This window comes from Bradysia coprophila (genome assembly GCF_014529535.1).
Source record: "Bradysia coprophila strain Holo2 chromosome X unlocalized genomic scaffold, BU_Bcop_v1 contig_416, whole genome shotgun sequence".
Lineage (NCBI taxonomy): Eukaryota > Metazoa > Arthropoda > Insecta > Diptera > Sciaridae > Bradysia > Bradysia coprophila.
Window position 1 is genome coordinate 1,298,518 of NW_023503334.1, and position 25,629 is coordinate 1,324,146.

At 34.4% G+C, this 25,629-nt stretch overlaps 1 protein-coding gene across 1 annotated transcript; it reads left to right on the plus strand.

The window, feature by feature from the left end:
* Positions 1-1,801: 1,801 nt before the first annotated feature.
* On the plus strand, positions 1,802-19,454 carry LOC119069898 (gamma-aminobutyric acid receptor subunit beta-like). The gene is made up of 11 exons (XM_037174110.1): positions 1,802-2,092; positions 12,090-12,537; positions 12,611-12,714; positions 14,569-14,636; positions 14,698-14,867; positions 14,923-15,080; positions 15,141-15,256; positions 15,402-15,570; positions 15,634-15,849; positions 16,082-16,309; positions 16,495-19,454. The coding sequence occupies exons 2-11, from the start codon at positions 12,401-12,403 to the stop codon at positions 16,665-16,667; spliced, it is 1,539 nt and encodes a 512-aa protein (XP_037030005.1). The 5' UTR covers positions 1,802-2,092; positions 12,090-12,400; the 3' UTR covers positions 16,668-19,454.
* Positions 19,455-25,629: the final 6,175 nt, after the last annotated feature.

Below are 25,629 nucleotides of genomic sequence, written 5' to 3' on the forward strand. Positions count from 1 at the left end.
GGAACTAATGACCTGGAACGTTTATCTGCCAGTCGCATTTTAGAGTCCGGCTGCGTACAACACTTAAGAGAAGATTCCTTCTTAAAAAAAAATATTTCCAAATCACGAGACTCGCTGAAAGCACCAAAGTGCAACATTATCTCGAAATTATACAAAATTATGGAGATCTGTTTCACGATTCTCGTAACAACATTGTACTACGTGAATAATTCGTACGGGCAAACAACCGCCCCTAAAGAAACTTATGATTTTATTTTCAAAGCAGTAGCTCTGCTCATGGTATTGAGATAATTTGAGTAAGACTTTTTTTGTAATGCATAAAAAAGGATTTCATCTCTCGTAAAATATACAATTCGGTTCAATAGACGAATTTTGAAAATACTTCACGTATTCATTGGAGTTTTTCTATGGACTTCAAATAATTTGGTTTACTATCGTCGGTGATTGAATTTTCACGATCATTGTACGCATTTTGCCAGTGTAAAAGGGGAACTCCATTTCATTTAAAAGGTTTTCCTAAATTAGAAGACTGGCACTTAACATACAGTTTCTGTTTACAAAAAGAACTATTTGCGATTAAAAGGCTGATACATTCAACTATTGTATACTATACTGTGTCGAAGAAGTAAATTTTTATTTAACTTTTCCGAATAAATTTAAATTTAATGTACCACATGGACCCTCACGTTTATAATAGCACTCGGAAAGGGTTAAATGAATTAAGTTTGTGTCTGCGTCTGTGAAAGAAATGTTAACGGATATCACCTGATATCGATAACGATGACAAAAATATGCGATGATCGAATATGTGGTGGTTGCGCCCGCCGTTAAAAAATAAACCGTCTATTTTCGTCTCGTCTTTTTTTTAATTTTAAGTTTTCTAAACTTTAGATGATCGTGGATTATTACGGGGTTTTTTGTCATCATATCAATTGAACATATTCCTTGCCTCGTGGTAAGGTAGTAGCAATTCTAACTACTTCTAACTTTGATGGCTGGCACACTTCTTGGAAAATACATTTCTCTGGTAAAAGTAAACAGAACTTATATGTCAATAATAACATGAAAACGTATTTTGGGATCATTTTTCAGTCTGCTAATATTACTTTACAATTGACTTGCTGGAGGTGTCCTATCGGCACGGTTTTCTGCACTTATTTCTAAGAAAAACCGGTTAAAAGGAAAAGTTGAAAGGTCTTGCCCATTTTCAAAGAAAAAAGTCCGCAAACATTTTTCGATTTTCAACTACACTATATAATAGTCAAGACGGTAATATGTCATTTGGAACGCATGTTTTTAGGTAGATTTTTGTGCTTTTGACTTTGCAATTATTATAAAGGAATGTTAGGACCTTGAAAAGGAAGAAAAAGCAGAAAATTTAGAAGCAGAAATGTTTAAAACTTATTTTTCTTGAACTTGTAGACTCCATGACTGCTATAAAATAGGTTAAGATATCGTCTATCGTCTCTGTTACTGATACATGACAATCAATCTGTAACAACGTTGTTTAACTAGCCTATAAACATCAATTTGATTTAAATGATTTCATTGCCTCGTCTCATTCAATATAGAAAAGCATTGTAATCAAAACGAAACATATGAGGTCCTCCACAGAGATAATGCCAGTGCGCAAACGCAAAAATTTACATTTCAGAAGGAGTACATTTCTCTTCCAGTACTCCGTTATTGACAATCGTACATTTTCACTTTTCTCGAGAAATTCGCAGAGTACATTTACGGTGGAATGTTCTCTTCGAAAGAGAAAAAAAACTCATCCAACGTCTTTGTAACTCGGTTGTGCACTTAAAATTGTATCGCTCATAAGTTCAGTTGCGGCCTCCATAAAATGGGGGTACATTGTAAACGAATTTGCGAATATCATCAACTGTGCGATAGTAATTTAGATTTTAAAATTTTCAATGAATGTTGTACGTGTCAAAAGTGGCTGTTTTATGGCACAGATACGAATTTGTCGTTGATTGTGTCAGTTGAGGCATTTAATTGAAAATTTTCGGAAAACTTTCATGTGATTTTTCGGTTAGAGGCATCAAAACGTATTTTCAAATTTGAAATAACTTGCGAAAGGAAAGGTGTAAGTATTATAATAGCAGTCAGTTACATCAAGTTGTTACGAGCGATCATCGTTAGTGTTACGAAATTTAATTCCTCAGTGTTACGAAGTCTAGTTTTGAATTTCAGTTAAGGTGAAGTGTAGGACTTGTTTACGAGAAGAAAAAAAAACGTTCAGACTGTAAAGTTTTGTAGTTCATAGTTAAAGAAAAGAAAAGGTTTTTGACTAGAAATGTTTTAGTGGTCTTTATATTGGAGAATGTGATCGTTTTGACTCATCTCATACATAAACTTAAAGAATAAATTGATTTCTGGCTTACGTAATTTTAAGTTGAAGATTCCCTGGTGTTATTACATTAATAATTCGTCATGAAATCTAGAAATTCCCTGGTTTTCTCAAGTCAAATTTAGTGAGCTCAGAATTGTCAGTTATTACTACGACAATTTCAGAAGAAGTTTTTTTTGACAATCTCAACCGGAAAAACTTATTTTATTCGAAAGTGCAAATTGACTTTGTTTTCAATGCTAGTTGAACTACTGCAATAACACCCACATCAAGAATTACTTACTTGTTTAGACATTTTCATTTTGAAGAGTAGAAAAATTAAGGTTCTAATTTCATTCAATATATCAATGTACAAACAATTACGTAAGTAATATTTTACTTGCGAAGTCTCGCTGAATGGAAAATTACCGCAATTATCATCAGGAATAAATCATGTCCGTGGGTCGTTACTATCTAATCTGATGAGTTTCATTTCATTATAACAGACAATCCTCAATTGTACCACTTTCAAGTGACATGTTTCTATACCGAAGCGGCAAGCTTATGACTTTTAATTCTGTTACTTCTGTTGTTTTGAAATTATTTTAAAAATTTTCATATAAAATCATTTACTTCATTAACACAACTTTGCAACACTAGGTCCCACCGGTATCGGCGGGTCAGATCCATTGAAACAATTAAATGTGTTCATATTCGGGCTAGTTTTGATCAATAATCAGCAATTTACTTACAAAGTTAATTTACTGACGTCATTTCCACATTTCAAAGAGAACCCCACCACTACTTATCTCCGCGTCCGATCATCCTCATTTTCAAACTTGGCCTGTAGAATCGAAATGCGTTTCTTTTGAAAGCAAATTTGTGGAAATTGGTTCGAAATACCACAATCCGTCGTGTTCACAAACTATTAATAGTTTTCCATTTTTTTAAACTGGCTCTCATTTTCATTTTTTGGGTAACGGACCCCCATTTTTACCCATTTTCGACAGAAAGACCCTGACTTTCAGTTAAGGCAATAAGAAAACAGTTACTACTAGCAACTTGCTAGTGTTCATTTTTGTCGTCCGCATCGATATGGACATTGATGTTCATGATCTCAGTTACTGTGAAATACGCTGTGTAAATGAATTCTAAAATGAATTTCACTCCTTGTCGCTCTTCCATATTTAACTGACAAGGATGTAAATATTGTTCAAAGTTACACGATCTGACTATTCTAAAAATATCTCTGAAATTGCCATAGTCGTCTATAATTATGAATCTCGCTACTTGGTTTTTTACTGCTGTCAATACAATAACTCTAGAAAAGTTCAAAATTTTGTAACGTAAATTTTTTACAGCCAATCAAATCTCGACAAGAACATTATATCCGTTATTACTTCATTAGTGTAAAATACTCCTAGTAATTTATACGGAATCTATTACTTCAATATTTTTATCATACACGTCGCTATATATAAGAGAACAATACTCATCGCTTATTCTTGTCGTCGTTGTTCATAGTAGATAGTATACGGTAAGAGGTTTTTTAAAATTTAAAAAGGTCTTGGTAGCAATAAAGTGACAGTCTTAACTAAACATGCAATCAGTTTAGTTAGATAGATAGGGTTTATTATTGGAATTAGGCATTTACAAACAGGTTGGTCTTATCACTAACGTTTCAATAAAGAAATTTAGGCAAACAGTCTTTACTTTTTCCGTTCATATTTTAAATTCTTCATTGAAAAATCAGTTTAGTTATTCCCTTGACTCCATGTCATGGGTCTCACGCAGACATGAGTCGGTTATCCGAAAAACCGAAAATTTCGGTTCGGTCAAGTCCGAACCGGAAAATTCGGTTCGGTCTGATCCAAACCAAACGATTCGGTTCGGGCAAAACCGAACCGAAAATTTCGGTTCGGTCAGAACCGAACCGAATTTTCCGGTTCGGACTTAACCGAACCGAAATTCACTGTACTTGCTTAAAACTGTTCAAAATTAAAACCCAATCACGGCAGAGTAAAGTAAACAAGGCAGGAGGACTCGATTTGACTAGGGATCTGAATTATCTAATAGACTTATTTTTGGCGAATAAAATTATTCAATTTATGTCAGTGTTCATTTGAATTCATTTTCATACAATGTATTAGGTCCCTTATTTGACGTCTCAAAACAGCCTGGTTTATTTTAATCTACTGTGAACCCAGTCAATGTACAGTCAAAATGAATTTTTTATTTTTTATGTAAAATATTACTGTAAACCACCTTTGGAGAAAATTTGCACCAGGCGTCAGAAGACAATTTCGAAAACACTTAGCAAAATCGGTTCTTTTGATCGTAGGGTTCTCCTTTCGGAAATCCTAAATAGATTCTATTTCACTATTGAAGAGTACAAAAGAGTACACTACTCAAAGCAGGAAAAAAGTGCAAAGTGCAAAGATTTTGAACTGAAGTAGTCATCAGAGGAAAGTGAATGAGTGTCTGTCTATGTGCAACGCTCCCCTATTAGCTGCGAGGGCTATAAACCTTTCATCTCTAGCGTAACCTTGTTAATATCATTATACAACGAAAAGCGAAGAAGAAGGCTCTTTCTGCTTTTGTGGTAGGTGTATTAAGACTACAGTGTTACGCATTACGTCGTATAAGTCAAAGGCTGTTACCCTAGTACGAATTTTCTAATAATCTTTTGAAGGTCCCGGGAGACTTCATAACGAGATTTTTATCTCAAACACCATAAATTTTATATTAAAAATTTTTGGTACGTCCTCTTACGGCAAACAGTACCCATTCTTTTAGCTGATTTATGGATGACCATATATATAAATCAAGCTTCTAGAGTGTGGCTCCAACGGTACTAGGTCTACTTTCAAAAAAATCGCTCACGGCTTTTACCTTTCAGACCAGAAAAACTAAGTGTTTTCGAAATTGTCTTCTGACGACGATGCAAATTTTCCCCAAACGTTGTGTACTGTAATATTTCACATAAAAATAGTAAATCCATTTTGACTGTATTAGGTTCACGGCATAGTAAAATAAACCAGGCAGGAGCTGTCCATTTTCGAGATTTCAAATAAGCGACCTTACACACTGTGTGAAAATGAACTCAAATGAACACTGACATAAATTAAATAATTTTTTTCTAGAGAAACGCTATATTCCGCGACGAATTCTTTAAATTTTCAGCTTAGAGATACTAGAATCGAATTGGATTTGAAATAAAAATTTTTGATGTGCACGGGTGAGGCACGAACTCACAACCTTCAACTTGCCGGGCTGATGCTCTAACCAATTGAGCTACCGTGGACATTTTCATTTCAAATCCAATTTTGAACCGTTGGTACAACACATGATGTGTATGTTCTTTCTTCTATGATAGAGGACGATAGGGAAAATGTCCACGGTAGCTCAATTGGTTAGAGCATCAGCCCGGCAAGTTGAAGGTTGTGAGTTCATGCCTCACCCGTGCACATCAAAAATTTTTATTTCAAATCCAATTCGATTCTAGTATCTCTAAGCTGAAAAATTAAATAATTTTATTCGCCAAAAATAAGGCTATTAGATAATTCAGGTCCCTAGTCAAATCGACTGCTCCTGCCTGGTTTACTTTACTCTGCCGTAATTGGATTTTAATTTTGAATAGTTTTAAGCAAGTAGAGTGAATTTCGGTTCGGTCAAGTCCGAACCGGAAAATTCGGTTCGGTTCTGACCGAACCGAAATTTTCGGTTCGGTTTTGACCGAACCGAATCGTTTGGTTCGGATCAGACCGAACCGAATTTTCCGGTTCGGACTTGACCGAACCGAAATTTTCGGTTTTTCGGATAACCGACTCATGTCTGGTCTCACGGATGATAAGCACTCTCAAACGTTTGTCACAAAATGTTCGCTACGATGATTGAAAATGCATGAATGTATGACTGACTATAAACCTTAAATACAAAAATTTTTTGTCACACTTTGTTCATTCCTTGATAACACGATAACTTGAGTAATTCTCAACGGATTTCCAAAAACTTTTCTTTTATTCGACGGGGAATTAAATTCCTCAGCTTAACTTCAAAGATAGGCTAACACGGACGGGTCATCTCTGTAATATTCCTAAAATAATTTTTGTCTCGCTTGAGTAATTCTTCCTAACGGATTTCAAAAAAAAAAAAAAATCAAAGAGGTATGAAATTTGGGTGGTTATTAATGGAAAGTATCAGAGTAATAATATAAGAGGCATTCCGAAAAGAATTTTTTGTGTAATTTCGTGGCTGCTTGTATAAAAAGTTAAATGAGTGGGAATCCACACGAGTTTCGTTTTTGTTCAAGACATAAGCAAGTAATCTTTTCAACGCCTTTTACGGCAAGGACTTACGATCGTTTGAAAATGTAAGGGTGTCGGGGAGTCTGGCACACGAAGACAGAAAATATAACATTTTCGAAATTATTTTTTCAGAATCTCGCAGACACAATATCAATGCTACGAATATTTCTTTACCCTGTCATCAACTTAATCACCTTTTTCAAAATTTTAGTAACGAGATCGTACAAGTTCACCCTTGACTTATATTTGAAAAGTTGAAAATTTGTTTTGAAAATGAAAGAAACGTGCAATTTATGAGAAAGTAAGTATCATTTTAGCAATCGCAAAAATTGATTGAAAAAATCGGTTAGTCAAGGGACCTGACCCATTCAAAAGGATTTTTTGCTTAGGCCAACACCAAAAAATAAGGAGCCTCCATAATCTCTTCTCTTTAATAATTTTCTATTTTTTTATATCCGTTATTACAAATTGTGCGTCATCGTCAGAAAAATACGAAATATAAAACAAAAAAGAAATTTAAATAATTCTAAGTAAAAAAAAAACAATATTGCATAAGTAGCATAGATTATTACCTTGCTATGATATAAATAATGGGTTTGGTACACACTAAGAATTCGAGAGTGTGACGATTGAGATTGAATGTATCTTTAAGATGATATTAAAATTGTCTTTATTGTTTCGTTGCCAAATTTATGTGTATATCGTTAGGCAACGGCTTCTTGTTGATCGAATATCATTTTGGTTATTTATGACATCGGGTTTAAAGTACTTTGGACTGAGATTCATACAACGATCCATACATCTAAAGTTTGCAAATTCTGCGCATTGTGAAGCTGACTTATCAGTATCTATCTTTGCGTTGAATTGAACCCTAGATTATTTTCCGTTGAGTGAAACAACACTGATGATTGAAATAAGTGTTCAGATACCACATAAATGCTCAATTAGTAAACTAAGAGGCTATTCATAAATTAGGTCTTATTCTAAAGGGAGGGGATGATCAATCAGAAGATACATGGTTTTTTTGTGAGACTAAAATTAGATATCTAATAGATATTATCTATCGATACTAAATACCTGTTTTGTCTTTTGATTCTTTAGAAGAAATATTTGAATGGTATTTATACATACACAACTGATATCAGTAATAATGCAGCACTATCTGCAACATACTGTACATGTTAAACAGATTTTGAGCCGAAGACAGTAAGTCATATCAAGAGCTACTATATTCTAATAATTCCAGGAGTTTTTAAAGGTATGCGGGAATAAACAGTGATACATGTCCTATTAAAATTATTGTTTAATTATTGCAAATAACAATCATCATCGTGGATCAACAGAGCACTTAGTGACGCAGTTCTCCCAACCAAAAAAATATACAATAAAACAAAGCCGAATTTTTCTCATTATTCAATCTAAATTTGTGTGTAATTGATTCAATTGTAATTACAGACTAAGAATGAAAGATTTCAATTTCAATAAAGTCGAAGCATTATAATTTGATCGATTCTATTCATTTTTAAATAATTGTAGTTTTCGAAGAAATCATTTCGAAAACATTACAGTATAAAAGCTTACACATGCGCATTAGAGCTGTTTACTCGCGGTATACCTGCGGGTAATCCGTTCAAATGCACGCTTCTAAGCTTTTATACTGTAATGTTTTCAAAATGATTTCTTCGAAAACTACAATTATTTAAAAATGAATTAAATGAGTAGAATCGATCAAATTATAATGCTCCGGCTTTAATAAGCAGATGAGCATCAATAATAAATTTATTAGGAAACATCTTTCAGGGAAACAATTCTTTGTTGATATTCGTTTCAGAAGTTTGCTTGAACGAATCATAGCTCCTGGCTATTTTAGGGCTCGTAAAGTAATTTTTCTCTAGAGAGAGATTTTTGCATAATTACTGTGTTTTTGGAATATTGGGATTCAAACGTTTTTGAGCTCATAACCTATTTAGGATATTATAAACACACAGACATTCAGAATAAGAAATTTATTTCAAAATTACTGTTACAATAATAGCCTTAGACGTAGTGACACATATCTCAATTATTGATTTTTATTTCTTGACTTATTTCGAATTACGAGTGTTTTCTTCTGTATATTACAATCAACAGTCCATTTTGACATATCCAGCTTCCTCTGTATTTCTTCACTAACTTCTAGAACATTTTCCAATTTACGATCCTCAATGGTTAGTGTCACCAACTGCTTACTGCCCATTACAAATTTAACAATCTCCTGATGATTAAGATTGCGGCAACGACTGCTGAGCTCGAACTCCTTCAATTTTGGTAAATTTTCGCTCAGTTTTAACACATCTTCGTAGTCCAATGGGTAATCGATGTCATGGATTGACAATTTTCTCACTTCCTTATAGTGACAAATAAAATCCGCTACGTCACTGTCATATGTACCCAATTTGAGTTCCAACTGTTCCAATTTTTCATTCGATATACACAGGTGCCGCATTTCGTATCCTCTTCCGAAATTGAAGAATGAGAGCCGTTTCAAATTTTTGAAAAACTCAGGTTGGTAGCCAGTTTCATTAACAACACCTGGCAACCATGCCAATTCCAGTTGCTCAAGTTGAGGTAGATGTTTATCGATAGATTCCAACAGACTTCTGGCCTTGTTAAGGCGTATTGTATACTCTAGAGATAATTTTTTCAATTGCGGATTACGACTGATGAACTGCAGAGCGTGCTGATTTTCGATTGGTGTACCGAATAATGTGAATGCTTCCAATGCCGGAAAATGTCCATCGAGGTCAACGTCCCCGTATGCATTTCCAAGGCCAAACCTCTTCAAATTTATAAACTTCTTCTTGAACTGGTCAATATTATCTTGCCCGATAATTTTGCGAGAAATATCCACTTCGGTTAACTGAACACTGCTGCATTTTTCAATTATCATTCCAAAAACATTATCGTTCCACTTTTCGCCGAAATAAATAAAAAATTTCTGCAATTGGTTGCCGAAGTTACGTAAAATTGCCGTAGTTACTATTCTATTTTCCTTCCCATCGGTGCTCAGCGATATCATTTTATCTTTCCACTCATATTTGAAGGCTTCACATGCAACTTCGCCAAAACGTCGACATGATTCTGATGCTATGGCCAGATCCTCATATTCGAGATACCGAAAGATCTTGAGAAGACAGTCGTAATTCAAATCCAATATCGTTGTTTGTGGTAATTGGTCATTTGATTGGCCAGTTGGAATTCCTTCGCTTGGATTCATTTTTCTAGAAAATAAGAAAGGAAATTGAATCAGAAAGAGTAGAAGAAAATTAAATTGATAAATAGTTCACTTTTATCCCATTTACGATCACAGAATTTTTTTTCCAGAAAAAATCAAAGTTTTATCGGACAAGGTACTTGTAATTAAAAAATTATAGAACGAGGCCCGAAAAATCACTTTTTAATTTTATATGAATGAATCTTCTCACTCACCTTTGAAATTCCTTTTAAATGTTTTCGCGTTGAATATTTCACAGATATCTTTTCGTATACTTGTAGCAGACTATCGCCTTTCTTTGTCGAAGTATAAATGTAGAGTAACAATTCAAACAGTAAACATTTCCCTTTATAAACTGTCGAATAATTATCTTCAAGTTCGTGAGTAGGAGGGGGTAGATTTCTTCCCATTATCATCACTTTCCTTTTGTGTTAGTATTTTTCAACAGCTAAACATACACTCACACACAAACACGTGCACAAAAAGTATGCGCAGGAAATTCCGGATTAAAGGCTGGATTATGACCATTTGTAAAGTCATAAAGTAATTAGAAAATTTTTCCAAATTATATTTTTATGTGATGTGATGTGCTTCATATCGGTTTTCTAAGTTACTTTTTTACCCGGCTCAAGCAATTATAGAAAACCGTTTTGAGGATTATATTTACCAAAATCTTGAAAAATAGTATTGCAACAAGCTACGGCCACAAATTGACAAATTATCTTTACAAACCACCTAAGTGATCATGGTTTTAGAGTAAATCATTACGACCATGATACCCATTACAGACAACGTGTTAAATATCACAAATTTTGTAATAATTGGAGACCCAATAATAGTTCCACCGAAAGGATGTGGATTGTGGTCCGAATATTGGAATAATAAAGATCTACCACTTATGTGTAAATACAAAAAATGGGATCAAGATGTTCGACTTCCAATACAAGTCGATAAATTGTCACAAATTATCACCGGTTGAGTGTGACAATTCATAAAGTTTTTCCCAATAAATTCAACAAATGTTTTATTTTTCGTCACTGAGATGTGAGGAATTGTTTTTTAACTCTTAATATCTTCTGTGAACATTATTGAGACTCAGATCTCTTTAAATCTTTTATGCAACTCGTGATCATAATGTTCTAAAACTGCGAACTTTAGATCCTTCAGTTGCATAAAACTTTGTATGAATCTCGGTGCGAACTACTTGATTAGATTCACGATGTGTTTTACACATATATTTACACATATAGAACCTAATAAAGTAGACAGCTGAGCATTAAAATTTTTAAATTTAAAACGATACCGAGAACTCAATAGATTTTCTGTTCCAATTATTTTTTGTATTGCTTTCAATGCAGTGAAGCTTGAAAGAATTTTTCTTTTCTAAATTGTTGTTCAGTAGATGTTTTTGTGTTCAAAAAGTAAAATCTACCTGCATTGAGGTCGATCAAAAGCGTAGAGCTGGTTGAGTTACTCGCTAATAAAGAGAGTATCTGCACTCAACGCGAATAACTCTTACCAACGATAAACGGATTATCGAAATAGACTTTACTGATTAAATGGGGTTGTTTTTCGACTTTTTTAAACTATTTTTTGATTAAATCAAATTACTTTATAACATGGGAGAATACTACAAAGTGCAACCGCTGCTATCATTCTGTAAAAATTTAATTTCTCTTTAGACAAAATTTGTCGAATAGGTTTTGTACAGAATTTTGAGATGCGACTTTATATGTTCATTTGATGGTATTACGAGATTCTATCCGAAATAAAATTGTTATTTTGTAGTATAAAAGATTGATCAAAATAAGATTTAAGTTAAAGTGCTGTCGATATAATTATTTATGCAACTCAGCATCTGTTGCATAAAACGTTGTATGAATCTCGGTGGAAAGTACTTTATTAGGCTCTAGATGTGTATAATTATGTCTGCAACACGAATCTTATGGAGGTATATCATCACACTAGATGTCACTATAGAGGCAAAGCCGAGGTTGGCAAAGCATCGTGGACGATAATATACCTCCATACGATTCTTGTTACATAAATAACTATTTCCGCAGAAAAGTTTACAAGAGTCAATCGCTTAAGTTGCACCTCAAAAATATTTCGAAGTCTTCTGTCTATTCTTGTTAGAATGCATTTATTGGGTGCAATGATGCTTGTAAACATTATCGACTCTACTATTTAAAAGTAGGACAACGGAAACTTTTAGAATCAGCTGATCAAGAGTGAATGAAATTACGACAAAGTAAAAGTTAAAAAAAAACGTAATGGAGAAAAGTGAAACTGATAGACATTATTATATATGCATCTGTGCTATATTTTTAATCGTTGCATTGTAAACATTAACGTAATTCGATATGCACATCACTGCACATATAACCGATCAAACGAAGGACAACTACACCACTTCACATCGATAACGAACAAACACAGGATGTTGAAGATTTTTTGCTTTGCCTTCAATGAAATTTCTCGAGCATAACAAGCAGCGTAAACCTTATGATATTGTCTAAAGCTAAGAGAAGCATCGTCATATACCGTCATCCACAATCACAATTTCGTCGGAAAATGTGCCAGATAAATGTGGCGGTGGCATGCGTTCTTTTGACATTATTTCAAGCTTTCAATGATGTCAGGTGAGATTCGAATTCAAATTTTGAATTTCCTTGAACATCGATGGGCAATTAACCTTGTTTCCTTATTATATAGCTGCGGGCATAAAGATGTAACAGCGGCAAGACTGGAAAATGTTACACAAACCATTACAAGAATATTGGAAGGATATGATATTCGATTGCGACCGAACTTCGGAGGTATGTTTTAATAAACGAGTGTGCTTCCCATCAATAAAACAAGAGAATTTTTTTTTTGTTCAAAAAAATATACGAAATTGATACATATAAATCAACGTCTCGCCTAGATAACGGAACATAATTTTTCAACCGAAACAAATATAAACTTCTTCGACTGTTTTTAGGCCAGTACGAAATGTTGGGCTTATAGCTTTACCGTACCATGTGAATAGGGCTGGGAATAAGAATCCCCAACAACCATTGCTGGGAGTTTTTTTTTGTGTTTAGTCAAAATTAAGAACATGGCAAAATTGAGGCTAGGAACAGGTTAAAATTATAGAGTAAATATCGTTGAAAGTAAAAGTCAAAATAATGTCGCTTCAGCCTGATATTGGAACCTGAACGTGATCTGTTTCCAGTTTTAGTCCCATAGAAAGTCTTCATCCATTTACATCTACTATCGCTCCCTTTATCAAGATGATTGAATTTATTTTCTGAGACCTCTTTGGGACTGTACATAAATTACGTGCGCTTTTTTACAGGGAGAGTGAAACTCGACATGTTTTCTGTTTTGGGAGTTGTTGTTCGACACAAAATTTGTTTAACAATCTATGTGAAAGGAATCCTTTCAAATGTAAAGGAACAACAATGAAGCATTCCTGAAAAAAAAAGGTTTCGATAAATTATGTTACATATAGTTTCACAGCAACACAGCGTACGGGTCTCGGCCGTCCTAAATCAAAATGTTTTATGTCACCTATGTGATACGAGTATATAGATAGAAATAGCACGATAAAATAGATAAACACACACGATACATATTCTATCCAAGTTTCGATACTTTGGTTCATATTATCTGTAAATTAGATTTTATGCGACATCGACTGTATATGTTCTGTGTGTAAAAACATTACTTATCCACGGTCACATTTCAAATCGAAAGATATATTTCGTGCAAATTTGGGAAATGGCATACTTAACAAATAAATGTCTGTATAAAACCAATAAAATTCTGTGTAACAAGCAAATGCTCTCAAAATGAAATAGTTTGCTAAAAGGACAAGGATTGTAATGTTGAGTTAGTTTTTTTATGCAGTTCATTTGAGGCGTCAACAAGCAATCAATTGTATGAGCTTTCAACCATTAAAAACAGGCGTGAATAAGTACTATAGCTCGATGTAGCTAAGGTAAACAAGTTATGGATATTATTGCAATCTGCGGACTTATAATCTTTGTGTGATTCGCCATCTTCAAGAGGTGTCATCGCAAAGATTGGTGTCGATTCCTGCGACTCTTCCGGAAGAGATTTAATGCGCGACAGTTGTTTTCTGCGAGAGCATACATTTACTGGAACATCTCGCAAAGTTTACCTGCATGAATTTCACATTATTCGCTTGACTATTCGCTAACTCTCAATATTGGAGTATACTCGCTCGTTCAAGTGAGAAAATCGCAGCATATAACCCATGCATCAACACTATTTATAATTTAATGTTTGAAGCAACAGAGAAGAAAGAGGCAGCCCGTTGGGCGGAATTCTCAAGAACGACTCTACTTTCCGCTACTTTATATCTTTTTCATGCTTCGGTGTCAATTTTGAATTTCTAAAAAATTACACATTCGCAATTTCGCGAAAGTAGCCCGAACGATGAAGTGAGACAAGACACCAAGGCACATACGTTAATAACTTTAACTTTATCATCCGAGTCGTAGCCGGTGTGAACTTCGGAGTTGAATTCTTAATTAGTGTCTTGAGCGTTATCTTAAAAATGTTTTAATTCCTTTCAACAGCTAGAAATGATCTAGAGCTGTTGACCTTATCTATTTTGAGATCCGTTTCGTTCGAATTAATTTTTTTTTAAATAACGATTTTAGGTGACCCACTTCATGTAGGAATGGACCTAACAATAGCTAGCTTTGATTCTATATCGGAAGTTAATATGGTAAGTTAACATAATCCCACCCATTTCTCATTCTAAATACTGAGTCGAATCTATGCAATAGGACTACACAATTACAATGTATCTGAATCAATACTGGAGAGACGAGCGGTTAGCATTCAGTCCATATATTCATGAAAACGGCGATTCTCACGGAGATATGTTGACATTGTCTGGTGATTTTGCTGAAAAAATTTGGGTTCCTGATACATTTTTCGCAAACGACAAGAACAGGTAACGTGGTCATCATTACAATTCCAACTTCCCGTAAATTTTCGTTTGTCTTCAGTTTCCTTCATGATGTGACGGAACGAAATAAATTGGTTCGATTAGCTGGCGATGGAGCCGTTACATACGGCATGCGCTTCACTACAACGCTGGCGTGTATGATGGACTTACATTACTATCCGCTAGATTCACAAAATTGCACTGTGGAAATTGAAAGTTGTATGTGCCGCCGATTTTTTGACTTTAGTGACTTAGTCTTGCTATTTTAATCAATTTTAGATGGATACACGGTGAAAGATGTCCTAATGTACTGGAAACCAACTCCGGTTCGTGGGGTCGAGGAAGCAGAACTTCCTCAATTCACAATATTAGGCTATGAAACGAACGATAGAAAGGTAAAATTATTAGCGTTCGGACTTGGATGTTTACACGTTTTCTGACATCAAGTTGCCTATTCTTTGAATAGTCTTGTTTTCCATACGAACTGAATACGACCAATGACCATGACGTGCAATTGTTCTAATTTAAATTTTTTTTTAGGAAGAATTGGCAACGGGCATTTACCAGAGACTATCACTATCCTTCAAACTTCAGCGGAATATTGGATATTTCGTATTTCAAACATATTTACCGAGCATATTGATTGTGATGTTATCTTGGGTGTCATTTTGGATAAATCACGAAGCAACCAGCGCAAGAGTAGCCCTAGGTAAAACACTATGACCACATAAAAAAAATCCTTCAGAACACGCAACTGAATTTCTGTTATTAGGAATAACAACTGTCCTAACAATGACAACGATAAGTACCGGTGTTCGCAGCTCACTACCAAGAATATCATACGTTAAGGCCATCGATATTTATTTGGTCATGTGTTTTGTGTTCGTTTTCGCTGCCCTATTGGAATACGCCGCAGTGAATTATACTTATTGGGGAGCTAGGGCGAAGAAAAAGCCCAAAAAGAACAAGGAAGAAAAGCAAATAACAGGTACAGGCACAATCAATTTAGGAAGACTGAACTATTGGATCCATTGAATATTCGGGTTCGTGGAAATTAATCTGAATTTTCGTAAGTTTTCATGATTTTTCCGATCCATGAAAATCGAGAAAATTCGAAAGTAGTTTTTACGAACTTTGCAGTCATGTCCTCTCTTGCAGTATCTGACTAGTGTACATCCTCTATGAATATTCCACGCATTAAAATCCATTAATTTTCGCAGTAAAATCGAATGACAAAACAGATTCTTACTCGACCACCGAGGATATAATTGAATTGCAAGACGTTCGAATGAGTCCAATAGCATCGCTGCGAAATCGCCATTACACAAACACAATCGGATCGACCGAATCGGATACATTAGATTTTGCAAAATTTCCGCCTAGTTTTAGAATTTCGCGAAATTATGGAACTGCGAGCCGTTGTGGTCTTCGTCATCGCGGAACGAAAGGTTTGTGTATTACTGTGGCGGTAAAACAATTTTGATGATTTGGAAGTTGGCTTTCGGAAAGAAAGAGCCTCGAAAAGAGCGAAAAGCCCATTGAAAACCAAACATTGTTTTAACACAGCAGTTCTATGATCTCATTATTGACTGACATGGACCAAAAAATAAATGAAGAAATCGTTTGCTTTCAGCTACTCAACGCCCGAAAATGTTTCATGCCATTAGACGTGGAGCGTCTGTGCTCAGAGCATCTATACCAACAATTAAAGATGTAAACATCATAGACAAATACTCTCGAATGATATTTCCAGTTAGTTTTCTTGCGTTTAATGCCGGCTACTGGATATTTTATGTATTAGAATGATCTTAAGAGAAGTTAAATGAAAGAGCCGCTTCAAAAATGTCCGTACCTTCAACAAAACAATGTGTTTAACGTTTGTGTAAATTGGCATCAATTGTTCACATTTCAAGGCTTGGGACAGGTCAGATCTTGTTTGGAACCTGAAATTAGGCTGATCTGATTTGTTTTTTTTTTGTTCGAAATGTCTGACTTGTACAAATTGTTGATGTCTATGGTTGGTTTTGTCTCAAATTTGTTGGTTTTATCCAAGATACCAAGAAAATTGCACCAAAACTCAAAATTTTATTTTTCGAAAATGTTCGGTTTATTCTATGGTTTAGTAGCCTACAATCACCTCACTATAACCGTTCCCAAATAATATTTTGTGTGGGTTTACCGCATTCGATTTCGAAATTTTGTTGGGTTTTCTGGCTAATCTCTCTAATCTACCAACAGTAACATCAATGTCAGGTGTTTCGACAAGAAAATCAAAGGAAATATTTCACCCACTCTATTTGATCTATCTGAAATCTGAAAATTGTAAATTCAGGTAAATCAGACTCCCTGTAAAATTCTAGCCTGGACTGTTTACGATCAGATTACAGATTAGGTCAGGCCATGAACACATGCCAATTCGGGTGTATCTGATTGCATGTAACCCGATTTTCAGGTTTAGAACAAGGCCACTTTCATTGTAATTTTGCCAATAATTTTTCTCGCCCCCCTGTTTCTTTTCTCTTGTGAGGTCACGCGCTAAAATAGTATAATAAATACAGAAAAACAAAACTATGTTCCTATTAGTTAGATTGAATTAACTGACGATGACATTTGATTTTGAGTATGCGGATTTACGGTATAAATTGAAATAAGGGTAAAAACGCAACACAAATTTTGCAGCCAAAAGATTTTTTTTGTGAATATATTTGGGGGGACACGACATGGATTTTCCTGATCTACAAGAGCAATACCCTCTCTAGCAACCTAACTACATTTAATAAGGTGGTATTAAGGATGTAAAATTGGAAATTAGTCAACAGTGTATGTTTCTACAAACGAAAGAATAATGTGGTATTTTGACAGCGTCAAAACGAAGTTTGTTTGCTAGAGAGGGTAATGACAATTTTTTTTAATTTAAAATTTCAAAAATGTGAAAGAAACATTTTGGCTGCAAAAAGTACCTTGCTCACTTTTAAGATCGAAATCGAGAGGCCGGACCACTAGCCAATTTCCACACATAAATCTTCAATAAAATATTACAAATTCCATATGCTTGCCACACTAATTTAATTAGTGGTTGCCCTTTTGCTAAAATTTACTAAAAAAAATTACGCGGAAAATGGAACCAAACAAGAGTTTAGTCTTGGCCCCCTCGTTATTTTAAGTAGATCCTATTAATTATCGGGTAATGTGGATGATTTTAAGAAACATCAATGAATATTTCTTTTTATCTGAGTGACGATTGGGAGGTGATTGTGAATGTGTAAACGAAATGATCATTTTCATAAGAAGTAATTTCGAAAGCGTAACTTTGGAAGTACTGATTACTGACAACAAAATGTAAGTCAGCGATCGCAACGCTATATTCTGTTGGGGAGCTTTCCATTTACAAACTTTCCCTCATCATTAGGAGGTGAATTAATTTGTATGTTACGCTCTTAGAAATAATCTAAATCTATACTCTGCATCATAGTGCGCACAATTTGCAAACTTTACAACTGGTCACGACATGGGTCCATAAATAGCATTAAATTTAATGGGGATGAGAGCATGACATTATTAAGGTATAGCCTTTAATAGTCCATTGTCAAATAGTGGATTATTCTTCTCAAATAAAAAAATGAAAAAATTTCAGGAAAAAAAAACAATTTTATCAACGCATTTCAAGCAAAAGTGGTCACAGTCGACAGCTGCCATATAGTGTACTATTTTGTATCTATCTGACTGTAACGGGATTTAGGTCCCTCCTTTGAATGTATTTACGTTCTCTGCTCTGGTTTACTTTATACTCTGTCGTGGTACCACCAATGCTTGAAGTGCGAGTTGAATTCATACAAATTTTTCGAACTTTGAGGTAAGCTGGAAATTGACAATGTCTTTGGCATCTCAAACGACATTGAGGATCTATTTTTGACATTGAGCGACTTTGTCTGAACATTGGGATAAATCTTTTGACATCATTTATGTATGGACTGGACGTATGTACTTATTTGTAATGTCGTTGATTCAACTAATCTATTTTAAAATCTCTGTCAACACTGCGCTTGTGGACGAAAGTTGATATTTTTTGTTGGAAGAAAGAAGTCTACATCTACCATAGAAATTACGATTCAATCAAACCCAAAATCACAAACAAAACTTTAATAGAAAATATTGTACCTGTTAGAAGTTTCTTGCATAGGTCAATGGAATGGCATGTTGGACAGACAGATTGGTATTTTCCATATTGGTGGAGGAGTGCTCTTAGCATTAACATAAAGAAATATTTGGTTGCTGATGAAATCAACATAGGCGCTGCTGCATTTCTCTCGTTACGACAGAAGTCAAGCATTCTTGTTGTGAGTTATGAGCAATCTACACTACGATTTCCAATGAAAATATGTTTTCGATGATAACTTTTTATTCGAATTATTCTTGAAAAAAGTGGCCTCATCGTTTGGTGTTAAAATATATAAAGTATCGATAACCACTGGAATTGTCCGGATTTATGTGGTGTACTCCGAGAAAACTAACTCCTAAAATTTGTGATTTGTTTGAACTTTTTAATTTTCTTTTTAAGAACATCAATCTCGACAATTTCAGTGGCTATCGAAACTTTATGTACTAAGGCACCACTTTTTCAAAAATATTTAATTCGAATAAAAATCAAAAATATATTTTTATAGGAGGTTGGAGTGTAGATTGCTTTTGAAACACACAATACATATAATTGTGCATGTATCCGTACATGTAACAAATATTGGAGGTCATTAGACGTTTGACTTACGAGCCTTAATGCTATGAGTAGTGCTATGATATCTGATGTATTATGTAAGGAAAATGTACGCCATTGTTGCCACTTGATTTTTGGGCATAATTGTGGCCAAAGTGGATGTCTGACCTGATCTTTTCTTTTGTACATTCTGTGAAATTTTCCAAATTTTATGAATATCATAACATTATATCATGAGTATATAACAGGAGGAAGGAAAAACTGTAAACCTCAAATTTTATCAGCGAAATATAAGGAAGACAAAAAGTTAAGCATTTTTATGGTATATTAGTATAAGTAGCTAATGTCTTAGTAAAATAATTATAGTAATTAATAGCAATCGATTATTGCGGGCCCAAGTTGAGTAAAAAAATGTTGAAAATAAATTAAAGACTCTCATACACAAGCTGTATAAAATGTACGAAATGTTTCAATAAAATCAAATGTTAACGAATTTAAAGTCGATAAAATGACAAACAAAAAATCATTAGAAATTATCAGACAGAAGAATTAACCACAACCACACATACACCACAGCTGCAGTAAATCACTGTCCAATAGATATAAAATTTAGTCATACAAATTCATTACTATTGAAAAAAAAATAATAATCTTTCGATAAATTTGCTTTTAATTAACTAACTTTTGTTTGGAATGTGTCGCCTGTGGCATATCTGCACGTCAGGCAGCGTTTTGTCATCCGGTACCAAAATAATTATTTGTAGTCGACAAAACCGAAAGTTCTGAATAGTTGTTTTCCAAACAAGTGCCTAAATGCTACAAGTACAGAAACACCTTTTGGAAAGTTATTTCCATAATTTGAGCTAGTGCTGTAAAAATCAACATTCCGTAACTTGGTGCACAAGATATTATTATTAACGCGAGTGCGATCGAAATATTTCTTAAATTGATTTAATATGTAACCAGTCCCACAGCACTTTGAGTCCCTCATGAGTCCACGGTTTGAAATCTATGCCAAATTGTCACATTTTCCGATACGAAGAACATTTTGATTCTACGACTTTTGCTTTCTAGCCATGGAAGAATTTGAACAAGGTCATTGGTGTATAGCTAGACAATCGCACATCGTGTGAAATCCAAATTGGTGTCAAAATGCAGATATTGACACCAAATGAAGAATGGAATTGAAAAATCCAATTTCCTGACTGACAAGTAATTTTTTTTCGATTTTTCAACTGGTCAAGAAGCCGCCACCGACCTAAGGTAGTCCAATAAATGTTTCGGTTAATGTAACAATTTGGCGTAGGCTTGAAACCAGTGACTTATCAAATTGCCGTTTGACAGCGACTTTTCAAAAATGCCGTACATAATAGTACAGTTCGTACCTAGAACTAAAAGCGTACGAAGTACTGGGGTCTTATAGGTTTACGTATACGTTTGTAACACGTCGAATTGGACTCCCTGAGTAAGTGGAAACCTATTGTGGTTGTAATGTCAAAAGACAGGCTAAGTTCGAAGATGAGTGATTTTGGATCGACCCCTCCCGAGCTGGAGCCCAATAAGTGCTTTACGGTTTTTCGAAGATATCTCCGGACTCGTGAGTTAGACCCCTTGATGTGAACTAGGTACAGGGTGCACTGATAAAAAAGATTTTGGCGGTGTACTTCGGATATGTATGATATACTTCTGTTATGCATAGTATGTGTCGGGTATGTATGGCAAACCTGTCGTATGTAAGTTTACGTACGATATGTGTGTCATACATCTCACGCGTGTAGTCGACGTAGGACATGTGTAAAATTTTGGTATGTGTAACTTCATCGCAAAATTACCTCATACGCCCAACACGTTTGAGAAAAGCACACGTTTAGGATGTTTGTATACGCATGGTAAGTATGATGTCAAAAGATCGTACTTGTTGTGCGTTAACATTCGTACACTGTGCATTTTATATTAATAGCAACTATGTCAAGTCCTTTACGTACATGAGATGAATGTATCTGTATCAGGATTTTAGGATTCACTTAAAAACAGAAATATTAAATTCAGTCATTTAAATTTCAAAACGTTTTATTCCCTGAGTTTCAATCTCATACTGTTGAAATATCGAAATATTACGCAAAAAGAAGAAGAAGGAATTACGATTACGATTCTCGATATTAGGTCATTGTCATATACCATAGTTCTAATTAGAATAAAAAAAAATATTTTCAAAGTTTCATATGTGTGTCATGTAAGTAAACGTATAGCATGTATAAGTACTTTGTGTGCAAACGTGCTCCACGTTTACCTACTTCTACCAACGCTTCACAATACAACTATCAATGTAGTATTTCTTAATTGCAACATTGGTTGAAGCGCCGCTTTGAGATCAAGAGGTCCCCAGTTCAAACCCAGCACCAAACATGGAGAAAATTTTTATCTAAGAAAAAGTTACGATATAAATGAATAAAAACACGAAAAATAAAAAAATTAAAATTAAAAAGAACGAAATTTGACGAAATAATGTACATCAAAATTTCATTTTATTTCGGATACCAGAGCAAACGTACTGGACGTTTACTGACGCAGTGCACGTGTACTAAACGTTCCCGAAGTTCGATCCAAAAATAGCTGTCTGCCAGCCAATTTACACGTCCACTACGTACAGTACACGTCCAGCGCGTTAACTTTTCTATCAGTGTGCCAAGCAGTTTTTGCTTGAAGGGCGCCCAAATTTGAGCATATTTCGTCCCTTTTCGCCTTATTAGATAGGTATTGATTTTACCAATCAGGGAAAAAGAGTTTATGAAATTTAGCGTGAGCTAGGTCTCTTGGAGTGAGCTCTCATCCGGCTACTCGGCCGTACAGTGAATGTGGAGTATTTTGTCAATATCTCGAGTAAATTTTGACCAAATTTGATGATTTTTTTTTGTTTAAAAGGTATTAATGAATGTAAAGCGTCAGTACTGCTTCCGGCCTCCTAACAAAATGGCTGTCGGCGGCCATATTGGATTTTAGTAAAAATGATACATCTTTGGAAAAATGGTACTTAGATAGTTTCTGTTCACGTAGACGTAATTGGTTATGTGTGTGTGGTGTTTCAGGCATTCCAAATATGGACATCTATATTTAACTATATACAGCTATATTGAGCTATATGCAGGCATATAGGGCTATATAATAGCATATTCATCTGTGAAATGTTTATTTATAGGTAAATATAGCGGTATATAGCTGTTTAAATAGGAATTTATGAAAGTTGACTTCGTACGGGGCTGTCCTCAGGCAATTTATTTGTATATGATAACAAGGCAAAGAGTGGATAATGTAAGTGATTGTAAAGGGCGAAAAGCTTTTCAGTAAAGAAGAAAATGAAGTAAGCGTTAGCTATGTTTTTTTTTTCAAAAATCCTCGTACAAAATTTAAATTTGTTGGACTGGTAGTAGTTTAAAGCGAAAGTCTTATAGAACCAATTTTAAAGTATTACGCATTAATAGTACATTACTGCTATAAGGATGTATATAAGAGCCGTGTAGTCATACGAGCGTTAACACGAGCCGTGTAGTCATACGAGCGTTAACACGAGCCGTGTAGTCATACGAGCGTTTACGCGAGTATTAGTACGAGGCTCTTATATACATCCTTATATCAGTGAGGTATTTTATCGCAGTAGGCAAACATATCAATTTCTAGTGACATAATTTTGCTTGCAAAACCTTTAGCACTCTAGGGTAAATTTGTTTACCGTCATGTACGTCGTGTATATAACGTCAATACACACACCGTATGCGATAAAACTAAATAGTGCAACAACACTAATTAGTGTTTAAAAAATGTGTTGAACCTTCGAAGTAGATTGCACTTGTGGGTATATGAGAGTCTCACACCCACACATATTTCGAATTGAGTTTCGAAAATATTTGTGGTGTTTTGGGTGTGGAAGTGGGCGATAGCTTTGTAAGCTTTGAACTTCGATACAAACTCAATTTAGGAAGTTTTCTTAGAAAGTAAAAATTGGGATCAGATGCAATCGTAGTGTCGAAAACCGTACTCAGTATGTAAAATACCATTTCCTTTTCTAGGGAGGGAAAATGGACTTTTCGTCCCTAGGGAAAAGTCTTTCCCTCCTTCGTAAAGTAAATCGTCATACTACACTTGGGGAATAATTTGATATCTCGTATCACGATGAGTAAAGTACCTAAGAATATCAAATTCCTTCCCTTGTAACAATACTATAGTAATATACTAGACATTCAGGCGGACCAAAAATGTCAGAGAGTCAAAACAACGACTTTTTCTCTCATCATTTCTTTTATTTTTCGTTTTATTGACATCTAAGCTTGTTGATCCACTCATAGAATTACTCTGCTTATGCGAGCCTATGGTCCACGCGCGTGGGTGTGATTATGTTAAGCTTTTACAAAGACGCATGTGAAGTATGTGTTGTATGCGTGGACTAGCTGGTAAAACAGGTGAAGCAAAATTAGACAAAAAGGCTTACATTAACTGTAATCTTTGCTTAGTAACATCAAGTAAAAAAAGGATTCGCACTGCTGCTCTGTAAAAATTATAAAAAGGTAGGTGATGTATATGTGATGTAGCAGAGACTATGATCGCAGTGAGTAAATGAAAGAACAGTTCTATAGAGTTGGTACACAGATAAAAACATGGTATTACAATTTTTAGGTCCGAGAGGATTATTTTCAAAATGAAATTCTTTCGAGATTAGAATTTTAATCTTCTCTAGAAATTGGAAAAATGTAATTCCTACAAGGATTAAAAGAAGGCTGCTTAGAATTTTCTTTCTATATTTTGTTTGTCTTAAAATCACACTTTTTTGTTAATTTAGTCTTAATTTGGTCTTAAAATGTTTCAACGGTACTACCGATCGAGGGGTGAATCACTTCCATTTAATCCATTTAATCCATTAAATCCATTTAATCCATTTAATCCATTTAATCCATTTAATCCAAAAAAAAATTTTTAGTTTTACCGAAATAATTAGGCTACCCACCTGAAAAATTTGTAAACTAATTACGAAAATTAGATTTGCACGATCCCCAGGTCGTTTAAGTACTCGTGAGGTATAGGAAAAAATTTTTTGTTAAAAATGGTATTAAATTTTTTTAATCCATTTAATCCATTTAAACCACTTTACACCAAAAACTCCTAAAAGTGGATTTTTTCGCTTTTTAACATTGTAGTATGAGTTGTAGTACGTGGTTCGATCAAAATCAACCATTTTTAAGACTTTTACAGTATTTGGTAAAATGAACTTTTTTAGAATTTAATCCATTTAATCCAATTTTTATTCCATTTAATCCATTAAATCCATTAAATCCATTTAATCCATTTAATCCATTTAATCCATTTAATCCATTTAATCCATTTAATCCATTTAATCCATTTAATCCATTAAATCCATTTAATACCATTTAATCCATTTAATCCATTTAATCTAGAAGTGAGTCACCCCTCGCTACCGATGCTTTATTCTGTCTTGCGATACCAGGCTAAGAGAAAAAAATTTAAGTCGGTTTGTAAAGATACTAACAGTTTCAATAAATTATTAAAACAATGACTATACAACGTGGAAACGCTGCCTGCATTTTGGGCACATTAGGGAAAAATAGGATAGATTATTTAAAGATTTCAATTCTAGATTGAAATTGGCAGGAAGGCCAATTTTAGCCGTGAACTATGCCACATTACTGTAAGAACAGACATTTCGGTTAAATACTTTATAATAAATGGTAAGAAAACTACAGAAGAATGTAAAAATGAAAGTCATGAAAAAATTACGTTGAATGCTGCGGAAGTAATTCATTACCGAGATTAACCTGTTACAGACGCCAAGCATATGACCTTATGATCAATACTCTCTCTTTCTGTTTTGCTAAAGAGCATTGATATGACCAGTATTATTATCGGGTCTATTACTTCCATCGATCAAAGTATTTTTAATCTGTTGATTTCACATCTTGTACTTTAATTTTTTTAACATACATTTTACTATATAAATAGGACCATATTACTCAGAGCTTGTCATTATTTTTGTTGTCGGTATTGATAACA